We start from the raw sequence: 20,824 nt of genomic DNA, 5'->3' as shown, positions 1-20,824 counted from the left end.
TTAAAAACTTTATATATGTATAATAAATAAGTTAAATAAATATAAAATATTTAAAATAATATATATTTTATAATTTTTTTAATAAAATTCGAGTTCCAATTTATCAAGTGATGCCCAAGACCGACCCGACTTTATATCCGAATCAAATATTATCCGACCCGTAATATCCGGGTACGATCCGAGTCCGGACCGAGCGGGTATTTTTGCCACCTCTACCCCTGAGCTAAGCCTCATACCTCTTTACTCTCAATTCTCAACCGCGGTTGGCCACTCAACCGCGCCACGCTGCCACCGGTCGTCACTCTCAGCCGTCAATCGCGTCTTGTCAGTGGTCACTTTCTCGCAGCACAGCGGCAGTCGACCTTCACTCTCGTCTTCGTTGGGTTATATTTAAAGGCATGTCCTTTTTATTTCTTTCGTTCTTGCTTCTCTTGGCTTTCTTTCTTCTCGGTTTGTTTCTTTTTCTTTTGATTCCTGATTCTTAGTTTGCTGTAGAATATTTTGGGTGTGTAAAGTTTGTATATTTGTTAGTTGAGAATCCTGTTATTGTAGCATTTTGGGCTTAAGATATATGGTTGAGTTGATCTCTCCTTTATTCTGTAATGGGTATGCTATGCACCATTATTCTGTCCATGAGCCATTGACATGATGAAAGAAACTTCTTATGAGGCCAAAGGAGAACTTGTTTTGACGTTGGCTTTAAACTGTTAAGTTGATGGGATGGATTGAATTTAGATGGTTTATCTGCAGAATTTCGCATATGAGTTCTTGAATTGGTAAGCTTGCTAAAAGAGCACGAGCATTTGTCGGTTTTGGAAAGGCATATATGCGCATTCTTTCAACTTTCTTCTGCATCTCTTAAACTGCGAGTTGGTGAAATATTCCATTCTGTTTATAAAATTAAATCTCTAGCATCAGTGTTCTTCTTGTAATGTGTATTTGTTGTAGCAGTTACTTTATGAAATGAGTTCTTCTTGTTGCCTTTTCTTCTTTCTTTTATGGGTATGAATATCTGCCTTATGAGATTGCGATCGGTTGATTGGTAGTAATTACATCTTGTTTATGGGATTAGAGCTCTACATGTTATTATATTTCAGAATCTTGTTAGAGTTGCATGAACTGGATTGACTGAAAACTTCATTCTTAGAATACTTGGAATCAAAAGTTTTTGTTGAAGGCTTAGAATGATTATATTTTCATTTATTTGGAGGTTGTTAAAATTTGATCATTTGTAATTTTATTTTTAAATATGTATATTCAAAATTATTAATTTTTTTTGAAAAAAAAGGACCTGAATCTACACAAATTATTAATTTTTTTGGAATCGGGTTCCCGTTTTCGGAATTATCCCCAATTTAATTTTTTTCTTGTATGGGGCGGGTTGGGGTCCTAATCGGGTTTGGGTCCCAAACCCGCCCCATTGGGTGTAATTCAACCCTATTGGGTTTAATTCTCCAACCCGATCGGGTTGTAACCCAAACTGAAACCCGAACAACCGAAACCGAAAACCGATTTGTCCACTCCTACTACATGCTATTTACTTTTTTTTCTCTCTTAAATAAATGAAGAAAATTATTGAATTATCTAATATTTAATTCTAATTATATTCATTTATGTTAAATGATTTCATTATTCGATATCTTTTGGTAAGTTTAATGGTCAGACACATATTGTTGTAGATTACTTGGGGACCATGGGAGTGGAACTACCAATAGATCATGCTGAATCTCATGAGATGGAGGATGTTAATATTAGTGACTTGGAATTAGTCTACCATGTAAGGGAAGCCCTCACATCTGTCCAATCAGTAAGTGTTTCCCCACCTTGCAAACTCAGCTCAACTAATTATTATTTTAATTATTTTTTAAGAGGAAAAAATAATTAGTTACCTGTTCTAATCCTCATTTAATACTCCATTGTAACCCCCCCCCCACCCCCCCAAAAAAAAAAAAAAATCTTTGAATAGGGTGATAATGACAATTATAACCAACTAGTTGCGGTTATGCACCTTTCGGGACGTCTTGATCCTGACAATAGGGCTTTGCTTGAGGTAGGTTCTTCACTCAGTTTCGTGCATGTCGTTATCATCAAATGACATTCCTGTGTTTTGTTTTAAGCTTTAATTCCCTCTTTATATTAACTTGGCAGACAAGTTTGAAGGCGCTATCTGGTGCAGTTTCTTATATAGACATTTCCCACCACGAGTCTCTTCTTGTTTCTGTAAGTTGTTTTATATGGATTTGTGTGTTTGTTTCTGCTTGTTATGTATTACCAGATTGTTATTATTGTTTTCGTGATCAAGTGTTTTTTCAGATTTTTGGAATGAGCATGTGGAACTATGACCCAGATGTTATGGATGCACTGAAAGGCCTGATTATATCCTTGGTATGTCAGTTGAGAATCATCAGAAATTTAAATTCTTAAAATTTCTCTGTGAAACCTTTAATACTTTTTTATTCATTTCACTCATAATGTTGCAGGCTGCTTCCAATGGAAAATATGTTGATTCATGTTTAACTATGCTCGTCAGCAACTTCACACCGCCAAGTTATTTCCTAGATAAACTGAAAGAGCCTCATGGTCTTGAAAGAAAGCATCAAGTTCTTTCCCGGGTGCATGCGGCTTTGAAAAGTATTTTTGACTTGGTGCCTCTTGCCCCAACGAGATTATTGCCCATAGTTGTGCAGAGAATGCCAACCGTCCATAATAAGCATGAGCGAGTAAGTCAGATATGAGCCTTTAAAATTTGAAATTGGATTTCTCAAACAAATTGTGTGGCCTATTTGTTATTATTTTCAGATTTTGTTGTCTGAATTGGTCACAATGGATGCATGCATGTACTGTTACTGTTGTATGTGTTTCTTGTCCCATTCTGGTCTAATATCTCTAGGAATTTTGCCAAATTGATTATATATGATTATCATATCACCTTAGGGGATTATATATGACTATTATATCGATATTAATTATACTAATGAATCTTTCAGATTCCGGGGAAAATATGAAATGTGGATTCTGAAATTAGATATTTGTTTCTGTGAGCCTTGCTAATATATGATTCTGTTCTTGACCCCTCAGTTTGTCTTTTAGACACACCAAATGCAATTTGAGTTCTCTTTTGTGGGATGTTCGTATAAGTTGCTCCACTCTTCCTCACACAGTCCATCAATAAGTTGGTAGTGTGCTCATATAACATGCTTTTTATACTTATACTTGTGTTCTCCTGTGGTCATTCCCACATTATCTATTGTGGTGAAATAGTTGATGTGCTACTTATATACACATGATGGTAGTGGCATTTGGATTTCTCTGTTTGTGAAAAACCTGCCATTTTGAATGTTATCCCTGAATCCGTTATTTATTTGTTCTTTTATTTGAGTACTGTCTATAATCAGAAATTGTTGTTCTACATGATAAAATGTGATTTTTGAGATTTATGATTTATCCATCTCTTTCTGTAGTTGAAGATGATTGTTGTTTACACGGAGAACATGCTAAAGCTGGAGAGCAGTGCAATGGGAGAACTTGTTAGAAGCACATTGCTTATGGCAGTGGTGGATAGGCTAATAGATTTGGATGTAAGCCAATGGAACTGTCATGTAACTTGGTGCTTGAAAATAATTTGTGTTTATATGAACATTCTTATGTGGTGAAATTTCTTATAGATGGAGATTGGATGGGATGACATTTTACATGATGATTTTAGTAAAGGCATATTTGAGATGGAGTTAGAAGATGTGGAAGAGGCTGCAGATGATGCTGAGCAAGTTGGTGATGAGGTAGAATCAACAAATTTTCATTTTTGGTGATTCACCTGATTTTCGTATCAACAATTATAACAGAAAAAATTAGAACCAGTGCGGAGTACTGGAGTTAGTTCAGTGTGTGCTGCTGAAATTTTTACAGAAATTATGAAACGTGGAAGTTCCTTTTGTGAAGAAAAGAAATCAAAGACATACAAAATGAACTGTAGAAAATTGGTAGATCTTTTTCTTGATTTGTCTTTACTTGTGGGAAGTAATGTAACCTGATTATAATTTTGTTTTTTTGGGGTAGCTTCCAAGTGGCTCTTTAAGTCGGAAGAGTTTAAGTGGAAACCTAATTGCTGAACTACTAGATAGCTTGATGGTGCTAACTTTTGAGCATCTTGAATCATGTGAAGGCACAGGCCGTTTGATTGAGGTATTTTGTAAATTCTTATTCCTTTTACTTGCTCTTTGGGTCCCTCTTTCTGGCTTGTTTTAAAGAGATTAATTGTTATGGTTAGGTATTTGAAATTCTTCTTCAGTCATTCCAGATAACTGTTCTAAATGCGTACAAGTCGAAGTTTGCTCAGGTAATGCTCAGATTTCCTTTATATTTCATTGTTTTAGTGAACTTATAAAGACAGTCGGACACGCCCCCTTTTGATTTCTTTCTATCAAAGAATCATATGAACAATTGATTCCTACAGGATACACTTTTAGTAGAAAAAAATTTCCCAATTCCAACAAAATTTCCCCTTGATTTTGGATTTCAAAATTGCTTGAATCACATCCTTCCAATTTCTATTTCGAAAATTGACTTACGAAGTTTTTTCCAACTTATTGATTGGTATTAACCCTTGCAATGTTTGTGTGTGTGCATTTCTTCCTTCTATAGTTTTTTCTTATTAGTATTTTTTTAAATTGTTACAATCTACAGATGTATCACAATATGATGTCTTCTGGGATTGTAGATATATACGCTTACTGTATAGCCTAAAAATCCATCAAGACTAACTCGGAAATCTACTCCTACTAATACTGGCGAGCTTTATCTACCCTTATTGCACATTTTGTGGAAATGGGTTAAGTAGGGGCTCGAACTGATTGTTGAGGACTCAATGCCCAGTGGCATAGTTTTCAGTTTCTTATTATTTATTTGATGGATTTTTTTTTGGGGGGTGGGGGGGTTAATGAAATATGTATTTTCCTTGCTTTGTTTGTTGAGGTATTTGTCTTCTATTAAATGCAGTTTGTGATGTTTTATGCCTGTGCATTGGATCCCGAAAACTGTGGTCTGAGATTTGCCACAATGCTTGCGGATGTCTTTGTTAGTGGTCTCTATCCTCCACTCACAAGGTAATTTGGATTCTTATCTCAATGAGTAAAATCATTTTTTGGCTGCTGGATCTAGCTGGTATGGGTCTGTCGATAGTTAACTGCAGATCAGGCTGCTTGATCAATCAAATGTCATCTTTTAAGTTACATGAAACCATGTCAAAACTTTTTTTTTCTGATACTTTTAATTTTGCTTTTCCTGGGATGGTAATGTGTTGCTGAGCTTAAAAAAATTTTCAATGAATAAACGACTTTTCTACCAAATTATTTTGTTTATCCTCCATTAATGAAGTTGTTAAATAAATAAATGATTTCTCTGCCAATTGTAATGACATAGATGTATCTTTGTATTGCAAAATAGTATTTGTTGGAATCTTGTATGGATTGTCATTTTGGAGGGGATAAATCATTATTAACATACTAGTATTAACTCTCTTTTCTTTTATTTGCAGGATGAGTGCTGTGTCTTACCTTGCTAGTTTCCTGTCTCGTGCGAGGTTTTTGTCTCCCTGTTTCATTGTTAGCTTGTTAAAAAGGTTAGAAAGAATAGCTGATCTTGTATTCTGTTATTCTTATGGAAGATCCATCAAGTGAATTGCAACTGCATGGTTAGCAGTGTGCATGCTTGGTTGTCTCAGTATCTGAAAAATTTTAATGATTGAGCCAAAAGTGGTTGGTATTAGGACGTGTAGGAAACCAAAAACAAAAAAACTTATATGGACTGACTAGAACAAAATTAAATAAAAGAATTATGCTTTGGTCAATATTAAAATAAAATAATAAGCCAATATTCAATAGCTAATTTATTTTTAGAAGAAAATATCATACATTAGCATCTTACAGTTGTATCATTTATATGTATAGATTGGTATCATTTTTAATAAGTTTAACTTGTTAGTATATAACCATATCGATTGTAGTTTGTGCCCGTGCCCTGTGGGCACTGTACTTATTAAACAGAAAGCAAGATGTTAACCAAGACTGAATTGCATCAAGTGAAAATCTAAACTGAATCAAATAGGTTGTTTAGTTGGGTTTGTTGCATGGCTCTGGATATTCTATAAAGGAAGCAAATGTGGATTTCATATTAAATCTGATAGTGTTTTTATTTTGCAGGTTGGTGGATTGGTGTTTGGAGTACTGTAATATACTGGGTGGTGACATAAACCCAAAAGCCCATAGAGTGTTTTATTCAGGATGCCAGGTAAATGCTTCTGAACACAGATTTCTTAATAAAAGATTCCTTTTGCTTAAATGTCTCTTCAACCAACTTTTATGAATCTTTTGCTTTTCCAATGATACATTTTGCTTATGTTGGTCTATCATAGACAAATTTGTTTTGGCCTATGGTAAAACTGTTGAGTAGTTTAAATCAATTATTAAACTGCAGTATTGATGGTTAATTCTTCACCACAGGCCATTATGTATGTGCTATGTTTTCGTATGAGATCTATAATGGATATACCGAGGCTCAAGTCTCAGCTTCTCCTTATGCCTCTAGAAACAGTTTTGAAGCACGATTTGAACCCATTAAAGGTGAGCATCTTTTCTTTTGATAGCTCCTCTAAACTTAATATGAAATATCAAGCTTGTTATGTCACAAATTTTTTCCCTGCCACCTTAAATTACTATTTTCAAGACGATTTTTTTTCTCATAAGGACATTGTGCATCCTTTTTAGTCGTTTCATTATTTCCTTTCGTACATATTTTGTCTTTTCATTGTTTCCTTTTGAATTGCTGCTCTAGCTGGATGAATATGTCTTAATTTTAATCTCATCCTGGGACCTAATGCTTCAGTTTTCTCTTGTAAACAGGTATGCCTACCATCTGTGGTTTCCGAGTTTCTCCAACAATCAAAAGCTGCTCGTCTGTTCACCGTGTCTGAAACTTTTGTATTTAATGATCTGCTGGAGTCGGAACTTTCCAGGGCTTTTGGTGGGCTGGAAAGGCTGGACATGTTCTTTCCGTTTGATCCATGTTTGCTGAAGAAATCTGACAGGTTTGCAAATGCTACTCTGCCATGAATTATTTTTAGAATGAATGTCAACATTATTAAAATTCATATTTTACATGAACCCAAGTTTTCAGTCATTAGCTTTTCTGAATGACTGCTCTGGAAACTATTAAGTTGAAATGAGGTAGAGGGATAATTACCAGTATGTTGGCCTTAACTTGTGAGTCAGAAGAGTCGCTTGAGCTAAAGATGACTAATAAACTGATGTGTCTGTTTCTGAAGTTTCATACGGCCGAACTTCGTTTACTGGTCGATGGTTAAAACTGCTTATCATGGCGATGAAGAAGACAACAGCGATGAAGATGTAGATGAGGATAATGGAGATCATGTTATGGTTGATGGGGTGGGCAGGAGTCCTGATGAGCAGGATCTTGATCTCGATGAGTTTGAATATTCATTAAACAAAATGTCCATCACACCTAAGAATTCCTTCAGTTGTCGGTTGGATGGTGAATTGCGACAACCCATGAAAATGCCCTCAAGAATTAGGCCCTCGATGAGTCCAGAATCTTTGTGATACAGAATCTATTTCATCTTTGTACCAGCAGATTAGAGAGGAAGAGATTGCAGTGCTCATGCTAACAGGGAGGATAACTCGTGCATTTTTTGCAGATGTGTTGCTCGCTCGGCGAAGGGACCACAACTGAGGGTAGACAGCAAATAGTGAGATTGTTGTTACACAGCAGAGTTCTGCTAATAGGTTTTGAGATAGCGTTGTATTGAAAATTCCATGAACACTGTTGTAAAATTAAGTTAAATTAAGTGTTGATAAGAAAAACCGTGACTTTTGCGACTTCCCATGGTTGTGTCAGAGAATTGCACAAATGTAGTATAAGAACATTACATGTAGAATGGAATTCACAAGTGGAAACGCAACCAAATCAATTAAGGGTGTTTAAGAAGACGCGTCAGTCAAGTAGCTTCGGTACCAATCAACGGTTTTTATGTAAAATTAATCAATACTGTTCACGTAGAACTTCAACCTTATTTGGAAATTGGAAAACTAACTAAAAAAGATCAGCGGATGCAAAGGTATGAAGTGAGTTTAATCTGAAAGGATAAGTGTATGCATTAATAATTAGGAACCGAAATACGAAATAAACTAATAAGGGTGACTGAAAAATGTAGCAACGCACGTCAACAGCAAACACTCAAAATGAATTCGTAGCACTAATCCTACAATAACCTAACCGAGATCTAAACAATACCTAGCATCTGGTCTCTATTATATGTTGTAATAACCCAAGACCCACTTTAAAGGATAGGAAAGGGCCTTAGATTCTACCTACTTTCAGTTTCAGTTTAAGACACACTGAAAATGGCATCTTCTACTGTACTCCTGGTAAGCAACTGGAGCTCTAACGAGTTGAAAGCAGATATCATGAATTACATACGCAGCCCACATCCGAAACCGATTCCAAATAAAAACTGATACCAAATCACACAGCGCCAACAACTCTATTTCCACATATTCGGTATGCTTGGTGGATTGCTGTTACTGCAGCCTCCGCCGGTGCTGTGGTTTAGAGGGCTTCCAGGTCCACCGGATGAATCATTCGCATAAGTTTCCACGGGATGGTGGGCTTCCAACTGCTGATGCTCCTGGGATGAACTTTGGCGTAGTAACAGAAGAAGACAATGGTTCTGGTTGCATTCCCGATCTCGACTCCTTCCATCCTTCAGCCAAAAAAACTACCGATGATAACCTGTAATGCAACAGTGTCATAAAACGCTATGACGTCGAAACTTCTTACTCGAAATCAGGACACAAGTACACCACAGTTCTTAGGCAGTGGAACAAAGAACACAAGAAAACCTGAACGGAAGAGGCTGAACAAAGTTCATAAATATGTCTGAACCTGGGAGGCAGTTCAAAAAATATATGTCTCTCTAGAAATTCCATAAACTCAATAATTATTTGTACCAATATTTGACTAGTCTAGGCGTTAAATCGCCACTCTTTGTCGGGAAACTTTGATTATCATTGTTAAGGAAATTTTTTAAAAAGAAACAAAAATTAAAAGAGGAGAAAACAGTACGTTGTTTTGGGGGGGGGGGGGGGGGGGAGGACAATTACCCCAAAAATGCTCATTAGCTGACTAAATTGTGAAATAAAGAAGGGGAAAAATAATAATAAACGCAAATTTCAAATTTGGTTTTGTGAAAAGTAATGTAAAATATATCTTTGCTGATTTAAAATGATCGACTATTAAGCTAATTAAATAGTTTGTATAATTTGTCTTTAAATTTTAACAAGCTGCAGGAAACTTTTTTATTAGCTAAGTCAGCTACAATTTTGAATTTTATGACCAGAAACTCACAAAAACTAGGAAATAAATATCTCCCCCCCCCCCCAAAAAAAATCCTAATTAGTAAAGCAAAATTAGTGAATATAATTAAACGTTTGATTCTCACACTCACAAAGGCAACTAGGTCCAACAAATAAATTAAACATCATTATTGTTTTATGATTAAATGGGTTTGGTTATGGAATGAATTAGTATTGCCTTTAGAATGATGTGAGTAGCTCACTAAGAACCCAATTATAGGTGCATTTGGTAGTGTGGTGTTGCTGTGAAGAAAAAGCCATAACTGGAGTAGAAATTGATGGTGTTTGGTAAATTTTAATAGCTGCAGAGTAAAAATTGATGAATATCGGTAATAAATAATTTTAAATAACATTATTTTTAATTGTTGACTAAACAAATTATTTCTCCTACTTTGAATTATTACTTTTCTATATTTTATTTATTTTTAGTGTTGATTAACATATGATTATGTTTATCACTTTGATAAATCAAATTAATATTTAACTAATCAAATTCATTTTTCTGCACAAGTTGTAATAAATAGTTTATAAATTCTAATTTTACACATTGATTGAAGAAATAAATTATACCAAATGTGTCTAATAAAGTTCATACAACATAACATAATCAAAACTAAAATGAAAATAATTACAAAATTCTTATAATTATTTCCATTTTCATGCATCGGTTAAACTTGTAGCAATATCATCTCTTAAAATTATTATATCTTGAATTGTGTTATCAACAGTATCATAACTTTCTTCATGAGATGCAATATTGCTTATATGTTTACTAACATGATGACTTATTTTATCTATTGTTTCATTAAAATAATTGTGATTTTGTAAATATCTTCAAATGTAATTATGTAAGACCATGGTAGGAATAACTATTTTAACCTGATTGTTAAATGTATAGCTTGGCATATTTTGTAAAATCTTCCATATATTCTTTTGAACCCCAAAAGTACGCTCAGTAACACTTCTCAAAGAAGAGCACTTGTAGTCTAACAATTCTTTATAACTCATTGGTTGACTATGTCGGCAAAAATTAAGAAGCCACTATCTTTCACCTTTATATAATCTTAAGTACCCACTTAACTATGGATATCTTGCATCTATTAAATAATATTTTCTTAATAAAAATATAAATATAAATATAGAAATGCATTTTCAAAGTTTTGTAACAATGGCAACAATAATGATAACATAATCCGTAACAAGTTTGACATTTATGTATACATTCCAACATATCCATATAAAACAAAGAGAAAGAGTGTACTTCTCATGCTAATTTATTTGCATGCTGAAGGGGACCCATTTTGAAATTAGGTTAAAAAAAGGAGGACAAAATTGAAATTAAATAACATGAGAGTGTATGTAATTTAGTAATATAACACATAGTTGGGAGAAAAAATGTGCTAGGCTGCCAAAGCTCAGGTATAAGGTGCAACCAAACACCTTAACAACTGAGCTTTGGAAGACCAGCTATCGCACAACATTCACAAATGTACCCTATATATGTTAAGACTTTTTCTAGAAAAAAAATATTTATATATTAAGTATAAGTTTGTTGAGCTCAAATAACTATCATGATCCCTTGCGTTTCTTTTTTTAAGGGATAAAATAATGATAAAAATTATTAGTTGAACAAGATTAGATTATATCAAACACGTGTTGTTTGATGCCCTAAGATTCTTGAGGTAGTGTGTGAAATTCGTTTTTCATATGAGCATATAACTTTATAGTGAATTGAACAACAATCCTATTAAATCATATGGCTTAATAATGTGTTTGCATTAAACAATTTGGTTTTCTTTAGTTACATTTATTATAACTTACAAAAATGAATAATAAAACAGTAGGGAAAGGTGAGCCAATAGGTGATTTTTGTTGGGCTGTAAATTGCATTAAACATAACTTTTATGTGTGTGTATATATATATTGAAAGGGGAAAGATAAATTATTAAGAGAGTTGACAGCACATACACGCAAATTTGTTTTAATGATGTTATTTTTGGTGCAGATACCTGTCTACCCGTAACGAAACTTTAGGCACAGAAATCAATCTTACGTTCATAACTCATAAGCATGGCTCGCGTATGAGCTGTTTTTCATGCATATCTCTTCTTTGTGGAATTAGTTTCACTTATTCAAGGTTTGTTATTTAATATTTATGTTGTGGGCTTTAAGTCACAATTTTTTTTGTCAAGATCGCAATAAGAAATTTGCGTTCACAATAAGAGTATGAATTTATTTTAAATGGAGGCATGCATGTTCGAAATAAGAGTATGAAGCAATTAGTTTCACAATCATAAATCCAAAAATTTTAAAAATTAATTAACGCATTTTCAAAAATACCTAGGATTGTTTTGATAGTATAGGTCAAATGAAATTTCAAAATCCAGTTAGGGCATCTGCTTCATCTCCTCCCCACTGTAGTTGTCAAGGGATGTACACTGTGATAGTTGTCGAAAATTATCAACTATGATGCCAAAACCAATGTACAGACATTTATCCAACACTTAATTAACAGTTTAACTCTGACAGCAAAACTACCAAAAGGTTAGCCAAAACAAAACGAGCCTTAATTTGAATCAAAACAATACAGATTCGACGAACCAGATCAGCTGCAGTGAACCATGCATAGCTTATCAGAAGCATGATGGTCTCTGGCCAGTTTTGTCTTTTGAAAGTTCCCAAAAGTATATCCCTATTACGATTACGTATACATCACACCACTCTGAGAAATGAGTGTGTGTGTGTGTGTGTATTAAAGCACTACTTTATTTGGATAGACCCATGACGAACATTGAACATGATATGTTTTCTTTATAATCAACATTATGGGTTTCTGTAACCAACATGACCAATATTATTTCGTTATAGAATGGGACGTAATTGTTGATAACGTGTGATTGTTTCGAGTATTTCGTTATATACACAAATCGAAACTTGCTAGACATTTTTCACTTATTTCATTTATACATTAATTTTTATTTTATTGTTGAATAGCATATTCGAAAATATAAATATAATTATAAAAATTCTCTAATATTTCTAATTTGTCTGATACATAGTGTCAAATCAAAGCTATATATTATGCTTCCCGTTATCACGGACCAAATTGAAAATGAAAAGAGACTTGAGGTAAATCTTCATGGAACCTGGGCCAGGCTAAAGTGAAGGCAGCCATGTGTTATGTTCTAGGGATATTCCAAAGATTTGGAAAAAAAAAAAAAAAACTGTCTCATTCATGAAAGTGATGAGGGACTAAATTATTGGACTTTGTTTTGTTTCATATCAAAATGTCCTTGCGTGTGTAATTTATAAAATCGTATAATTTTCTTACTTAAATTACAATAAGAAAGGTATATGCCTACACACACACTGAGCAAGCACGCAACTAAGATTATGGAAGAATTTTTATGATTTCATCACTATCCCTTAGTTGAATGCAATCGAGAGAGGCAAATGAACTCAAATCGTGAAAAAGAAATTTATCATTTCATTACCATGCATTAGTTCTTATGCACTAACTATTTTTTTGGATTCAACTATGTTAAAAATGCTCCAATGTAGAGTAGCCCTCCAAAATCATTGGATACATATTATTACAATTATTTCAAATTTAATTATATATATATCCAACGGTTTCCAAAATCATTAGATACATATTATTATAATTATTTTAAATTTAACTATATATATCCAATTCTGAAAACTGCTCCGCGTTGGAACATTTCCAACGTGGCAGCTGTCTTTTTTAACCTAAACAACTGAGCTAAGACATGTTATATATGTATCTATACACGTCACGAAATACGGTAGATCACTATTTACTAATCTCTATAGACTTTGGACACGTGTATGGATGACACGGTGTGATGTGATCAAGTGATGATTGATGTCTGTGGCAGGCAAACAAGCAATTGGATCCCACCAACCTGTGCCCATGCTGCTCCAGAATGAAATAAAAACAACCAACCACGTACTGCCATGTCAGCTACTTACTATAATTGTCAATCTCATTATCTAATGTTCGAATTTTATCAGCAGTTTCACAGATCATTCCTTCCTCGTAAAAATATTCAGAGGTATCCGTTCTCATTTGGATTATTTATTCATAAACTGACCCAGAGGTAAATTTAATATTCTTTTATCTATATACACATACGAGAGACATTTTAACTCCGATATCATACTAATTTAAAACTATTTAATTAACCCAAAAATTTTGAGGTGTGTTTATTTAGCAATATCTATTATAATCACTAATATATTGTTGTAATTGATGATAAATATTTCTTTTTTCTATTGCATCTATAGTAGATTGGTTGTTAGCTCGTAACTAGCTTGTTTATTAAATATATAAGAGCCATGTAATAAATATTAGCTCAGAGTACTTTAATCACAATGCAAGGCAGACCTTTATAGATATATAAGTGCCATGTAATTAATTTTACAATTGATTCAAAATAGATGATGTGGGAGGATAAAGTAAGCAATAATAAATAAAAATGATGATGTATATGTATGTGTATTACAGTGTATATGTATACAGTACACACAAAGTGGACACCTAATTTTTTTTTTTAAACATTTTGATTATTTGTTATTATGATTAAATTCCACTCTTCAAATTAAAGAAGAATTGTTTTGCTTCTAAAATGCAAACCTAATTAACTTCTACTTAAAGGGTTTTGCTATAATATTGCGAACACAACGGGTTGCCACATTAAATATCAAAATAAGTCACAAATTGTAATTTATAATTTATTATAATGAAGGGAAAAGTATATGCTGGAACCTTCAATTTATTTAATACTAGGGTATATGTCCCTACTTATCACTAATTAAACTTATTCACTTGCATGTTATCATGGCAAAAGATTTTAATGTGTTTATTAAAGCATAGTTTCTACATTGGCTTTAACTTTTTCTTCTTCTTCTTCTTCTTCTTTTATAAAATATATATAGAATAGTGTAAGAATTAATTATCTTATAGATAAGATATTGACGAGAACATAAGACTAACATGTAAATTATATCTTTCATAGTTAGATTCATTACTGATTCATCAAATTTATATTTTAAAAAATATTGAAACCTGCACCAAACATATGTTATTTCTGGATATAAATTGTTAAAATTACATACTCCTCTATTTGATCTAGATCTTCATTTCATGATCATGATAGTGAAACCCTAAGGTTATTACATTATTTAGTTTGATATCTTGTCATTTTCTAGAGTAGTTAGGAGCCAAGGCCGAGCGGTGGACCTAATTGCAGTCCTTAGGAACTCACTCTCCCTTAATTAAGAATGATTGAGTGGAGCTAATTGCAGTGTTTCTTCCTTTCAAAACACGAGTGGAGCAGACACGTCTTGAATATTAGCGAGGGTAGACGATATGGGTTAGTACTTCATAAAATTTAATGTATGTAAAGTTATAGTCCTAAGTGTACTTGTAATTATCTACTGAAATAACAGTGTAGTTGTATTGTGATTGTTTGCTAAAATAGAACCGTAATATCTGATGTAATATTAATTATAAAATAAATAAATAAAGAGCCATTATCTTTCTATTAAATTTATTAAATACTCCAAGACCTAGTTTTGATATTTTTCCTTGTTGTGGAGTATCAAGAGGTCCCTCAACTACTAAGGCAATGTTCAGTAATTAATTTATTCAATAAGACCATGTTAGTTAATTATTTCGAGGTTGAATCTCAATACAAACAAATCAATATAAACGAACTAATTAATGGTTCCTTACAACAAACGCAATTAAAATACTAGGGGTCCATTACTTAAAAAATAGATATTTATGTGGCCAAAGCAACATCACATCCCCTTGAACTGTAATTATTTCAATTAAAAATAGCGTTTGTTGCCATGTTTTCTCCAAAAACCAAGAGATTATGGGGACCCGTGATCCATAATTTAGCTTCATGGAGAGCGATTAGTGGGTGATTAAAAGCTATTAGGTTGATTTGCAACACCTAATAATCCAAATGGCATGCTTATAATCTTTGGATCTAGATTTTAATTTTGTTTTTAATATAATATAAGTTATTAAGATTTTTTTCCTTTTTTGTTCTCGATACGAAATTGGCCCACATTTTGAGTGGTCTAATATAGTAATAATTAATATATGAAGTTGAATGCTCGTCAAGTTATGCGTTGTACAGCCAGCTAATAAACCTTGCTATATATGCAATTTTTTTTAATGATTTATCAAATAATTATGAGTGATGATAGTATTTTTCAAGTAAAATAAGATTATACCGGGAATCTTAATAAAAAGAAGCCATATTTTAAACAATGTGTAATAATATTCCTAGACTTGAAGCTTAAATATAATTTTTAGATTGGACTGCCCTAGAATTATTGTCTACTATAACAATATCTTCCAATTTATTAGTACATTTCTCAAATGATCGTTTACGTTTCGTTAATCTTTCGTTGTACACTTAAATTTGTTCAATACAAAAAGGCTATAAGTCGAATTGCTAAGGGCATGTTTGGCAGTCTAGTTTAGCTGGATATGTGCTATCTACCTTGTGCTGACTAGCTTTAAATATGTCTACGCCAATCATGAACCTATCATTTTGACCAGATTTACCTAGTTAATCGGACCCGCTTACCCCTCAGGGTTTAAGTGGGTCTGGTCATTTTCGTAATTTCCTTATTAAATCAAATAACATTTTAATAAATTTATTCATTGTAGTTGATTAACTAATATTTAATAATTATATATTTCTAACAAGTCCTTCACCACTGGCTCTTCCAGCTAGCCACCAACGGTCACCGCGGTTGGTCGCCTACTGCAGCCATCATCATTATTTTTCCGATATCAATTGATGACAAGTTTAATATTTTAGGAAGAGAAAATGTCCACCGTCCACCCGTTTTTTTTAATTTTTTTAAAAATATATAATTCTTTTTTTTTTTTACCGGAATCCACCTAAAATTACATTTTGTTTCATTTTTCCACTTCCGTTTGGAATTCGTTAAGAAAACTAACAAAAACTTTAAAAAATGACCATTTTACCCCCCAAAACGAAAATTATAATTTCACCCTAAAAAAATGCCAAAAATAATAAGATTTAATGATGGATATCATTATTGGTACGTTAATGAAGTATAAAAAAAATCTTAACTACTAGAGATTATAACTCAATAAATAATAAAATTATACTTATCTTAAATTCAATTGATGATTTGCAAGATTGGGTTTTTTTTTTCAACGTACCATACCACAGCTGCACCTAACCATTGGATCTAGTCCACAATTGTTATTATAGCTAGATCCAATGGCTAGATTATTGTCAGGGATATTGGTACCAATGTGTAGAGCCAAAGATGAGAATTCCAAGAATATTAAATATAACTTAAATAGATCAAGTTTACAATTTTTTTGGTATAATATTTTATTGTTAATAAATCAATAAGAATATTATTATTTTAACATAAATAATAATATGGAATATTAAAATATACAATCCAGTCCTTCCTACACCAAATATAGTACTATATTAAAATTATTACACACTAATACAACACAATACATTAAAATCCAAATGCCAAACACGCTCTAATAGTACACAAGTCAATAATTATTTATATCAATATTTGACTTGTGTAGGCATTAAATTGTTGGGAAAAATTGTGGTGCAACTGTGGTACCGTGTCACAGTTGCACTCAGCCGTTGGATCCCAATAGACCCCACTCATCTAAATGGATCCAACGGTTGAATGCAATTGTGGCACGATACCACAGTTGCACCGTAGTCATACCCTAAATTGCCACTCTTTGTCGGGAAACTTTCATTATCATTGTTAAGGAAAAATTTTAAAAAGAGATTACAGAAAATAAAATCGGAGAAAACAGTTCTTTACCAAAAAAAAAAAAAAGGAGAAAACAGTACGTTGAAAAAAAATTACCCCAAAGTGTTCATTGGCTGACTAAGTTGTCCAATAAAGAAGGGAAAATAATGGTAAACGCGAATTTCAAATTTGGTTTTTGTGAAAAGTAAAGTAAGATCTGACTTTGCTAATTTAAAATGACCGAATATTATGCGAATTAAATAAATTTTGACTTGTACTACATCACATTTTACTATTTAATGAAATGGCAAAGAATCTATGATTTAATCAATTATTTGTTTAAACAACATCTTGGGATATTTTATAAATTATATTGCATTTTTTTTATTCATGGTAAACAACCCCAGTGACATAACTCTGGTCGCCTTATATAATTTGTCTTTAAATTTTAACGAGTTGCAGGATGTTTTTTTTATTGGTGCTACAACTTCGAAATTTGGATAAAGATACTCTCCTGATTTGATTTCTTCTGGAGAAAAATTACTTGTAGGTGATTGGTAGTTAATAAATATAAAAAATGAAGAAGTTAAATTATACCGATATACTATCATTTGAGGACACATTACACAAGATCTTTAAAAATTTATGAGAACTCAGATAAGATTTTTATCCTCGAATTTTATGACCAGAAACTCACAAAAACTAATTCCCTTTTTCCCAAAAAAAAAAAAAATGAATATCTAATTAGTAATTTCACTCTCCCGTTGTTGCTATAATTTATTTATTTTATTTTGTTGCCAATCTTATGTTAGTATATTGTAACTATCAATCTGACGGGGTAATTTTAAAATATCCAACTTACGTGTTATAGTGTTATTGGATTGTTACCAGAACATTCTCCCAGAATCTCATCATTTCAATACAAAGTCCCCATCAATGACAAGTGTTAAGTACATGATGATAGCTTACGCCAAAAATAATTATGAAATTTAAAAAAAAAAAAACAGAGCAAAATTACTCCAACGGAAAAACAAGAGCGATTAATCATTAATTAAACAGTCAAATCATTCCAATTAACGCACTAAACGCGTCTTCTCCTCAATTATTTTGATAATATATTTACATTATATATAAATTTAAAATCTGTGTGCCATTATTTATTCAGCCAGCCGCTGAACAAACAAACGTAAACACAAACCAGACACAAAACCAAGTGCCCAAAAATCAACACCCCATTGAAAAGGAAGAGAAAAGCTTTGATCAAACACCCACTTCATGGAATCAATTCAAATCTGCATAACCGCAGTCCTTTCTTGGATCCCCTTATCGCAGTATTATCATCATAATTGATAATTCATAGGGATACAATTATAGTCCTGATTCAAAAGACAAAATTCTAATTTCTTGAGAGAGAGACACATGGAAGAGGAGAGGCATGTTCTTTTCGGAAAGTACGAGATGGGGAGGTTATTAGGCAAGGGCACGTTCGCGAAAGTGTATTACGGGAAGCAGCTGATGACAGGGGAGAGCGTGGCGATCAAAGTGATCAACAAGGATCAATTGAAGAAGGAATTCATGATGGAGCAGATCAAGCGAGAAATCTCTGTCATGAGATTAGTCCGCCACCCGAATGTCGTCGAGTTGAGAGAAGTTATGGCCACCAAGAAGAAGATCTTTGTTGCCATGGAGTACGTCAAAGGTGGCGAGCTCTTCGCCAAAGTCGCCAGAGGCAGGCTAAGGGAGGATCTCGCGAGGAAGTATTTCCAACAACTCATCAGTGCCGTCGATTTCTGCCACAGCAGGGGAGTCTCTCACCGTGACCTGAAGCCGGAGAATCTGTTGTTGGACGAGAATGAGGATCTAAAGATCTCTGACTTTGGCCTCTCTGCTCTCCCCGAGCAGCTGCGAAACGACGGCCTTCTGCACACCCAGTGTGGGACTCCTGCTTACGTGGCGCCGGAGGTCCTGAGGAAGAAAGGCTACGACGGCTCAAAGGCTGATTTATGGTCCTGTGGGGTCATCCTGTACGTGTTGCTCGCCGGGTTCTTGCCGTTTCAGGACGAGAATATCATGAACATGTATAGGAAAGTTTTCAAGGCTGAGTTCGTTTATCCTCCTTGGATTTCCACGGATGCCAAGCGTTTGATTTCCAAGCTTCTCGTCTCCGATCCCGAGAGGCGAATCACCATTCAATCCATCATGCGCGTCCCTTGGTTCCGCAAAGGGTTCACTAGACCCGTCGCGTTTTCCATTACTCAACATGATGATGATGGCGACGACGATCAAGCGGCGACAGAAAAAACGGAGAACGATCGTCATAATAATCAGGAAGAGAAAGTATCGTCTCCCAAGTTTTTTAACGCGTTTGAGTTCATCTCATCCATGTCGTCGGGGTTCGATTTGTCCAATTTGTTTGAGAACAAGAAGAAAACGGGGTCCATGTTCACGTCAAGGTATTCGGCCAGGCATATAATGGAAAAGATTGAGGGGGTTGCCAAGGGGATGAACTTTAAGGTGGCAAAAGTCAAGGATTTTAAAATTAGGTTACGCGGGGATTCCGAGGGGCGAAAAGGGCCCCTGTCGGTGATTGCGGAGGTGTTCGAGGTGGCGCCGGAGGTGGCGGTCGTCGAGTTTTCGAAGTCGTCCGGTGATACCTTGGAGTATGCAAAGTTTTGCGAAGAAGATGTTAGGCCTGCATTGAAAGACATCGTCTGGACATGGCAAGGTGACAATATTAACAAAGTCGAGGGTGAAGATTGTGAAATGCAACTCTCAAATGCTGCCTACCAACTAAATTAATTTTAACTACAGGCCAGGGTTTTAATTTTACTTGCAAATTTTTGACATTTTGTTTTTTGGTTTCTTGCTTTCGGAACACATGTAAATACTATATTTGGGTTTGGCTACTATTTGTCTATTCGACACTATCTATATGTCCCATGTAAACAAATCCTTGAGCCCTTTATTATATATTATAAGATATCAAGAATCCCATTAGTAAAAAGAAGTAGAGATTTTTTTTTTTTAATACTCATAATTGAGAGAACTCGTCGTTGAGACATCATAAAAAATTATACTGGGGCCTATAGCATTTATGATTTGCCAAGAAGGAAATTTGTAGAGGAACCAAATTTAGGACATTCCTCTAATCAATTTCAACATATGGAAAGCTCAATTACCTACTTTAAAAAAAAAAAGCTTTTTTTTAAAAAAACTTAATATAATTAAATTCCAATGTCAAATCGAGTAACCTGGTTGGGCCAGGGTAAATTCCCTGGAAATGAGGTCGTGGCACCACCAGCAGAAGAAGAAAGGTAGCTTTCATTTAGGCGGTTAGAATTATTGGAAATATTAGCTCTCATTTCGTTGTCATTGTGTTTTTTCTGTTTATTTCTGTTTATTTAATTTTATATCCATCTCTAGAGGTCGAAATTTGCCACCTGTTTCCATCTTCTCTCATCTCATCACAAAAAGAATTATTGAAAGAAGATTGGCAACATTGTCAGTTTATGTTTTTATTTTTATTTTTTATATGTTTCGATTATTACTACCCATATATGGAGAAAGAAAATGACACGCGGACTCTC

The 20,824-nt window shown here is 33.8% G+C and overlaps 2 protein-coding genes across 3 annotated transcripts; both read left to right on the top strand.

The window, feature by feature from the left end:
• Positions 1-228: 228 nt before the first annotated feature.
• Positions 229-7,894, top strand: LOC102625469 (uncharacterized). 2 transcript variants are annotated; one of them, XM_006483403.4, is made up of 16 exons: positions 229-396; positions 1,680-1,807; positions 1,967-2,050; positions 2,149-2,220; positions 2,314-2,385; positions 2,481-2,720; positions 3,462-3,578; positions 3,666-3,779; positions 4,057-4,182; positions 4,268-4,336; positions 4,996-5,102; positions 5,534-5,617; positions 6,198-6,285; positions 6,498-6,617; positions 6,897-7,081; positions 7,319-7,894. In XM_006483403.4, the coding sequence occupies exons 2-16, from the start codon at positions 1,694-1,696 to the stop codon at positions 7,611-7,613; spliced, it is 1,887 nt and encodes a 628-aa protein (XP_006483466.1). In that variant the 5' UTR covers positions 229-396; positions 1,680-1,693; the 3' UTR covers positions 7,614-7,894. The 2 variants fall into 2 exon arrangements, with proteins under 2 accessions (XP_006483466.1, XP_052296176.1); XM_052440216.1 differs by lacking the exons at positions 229-396; positions 1,680-1,807 and having other exon boundaries at positions 2,002-2,050; positions 2,303-2,385.
• A 10,497-nt stretch (positions 7,895-18,391) lies between these two features.
• On the top strand, positions 18,392-20,244 carry LOC102625929 (CBL-interacting serine/threonine-protein kinase 5). Its single transcript, XM_006483405.4, has one exon. It carries the CDS (start codon positions 18,657-18,659, stop codon positions 20,034-20,036), a length of 1,380 nt encoding a protein of 459 aa, XP_006483468.1. The 5' UTR covers positions 18,392-18,656; the 3' UTR covers positions 20,037-20,244.
• Positions 20,245-20,824: the final 580 nt, after the last annotated feature.

The sequence above is a fragment of the Citrus sinensis genome, chromosome 1 (genome assembly GCF_022201045.2).
Source record: "Citrus sinensis cultivar Valencia sweet orange chromosome 1, DVS_A1.0, whole genome shotgun sequence".
NCBI classification, from domain to species: domain Eukaryota; kingdom Viridiplantae; phylum Streptophyta; class Magnoliopsida; order Sapindales; family Rutaceae; genus Citrus; species Citrus sinensis.
The sequence above is the reverse complement of the archived record's forward strand: the minus strand, read 5'-3'. Positions and strand labels throughout refer to the sequence as shown.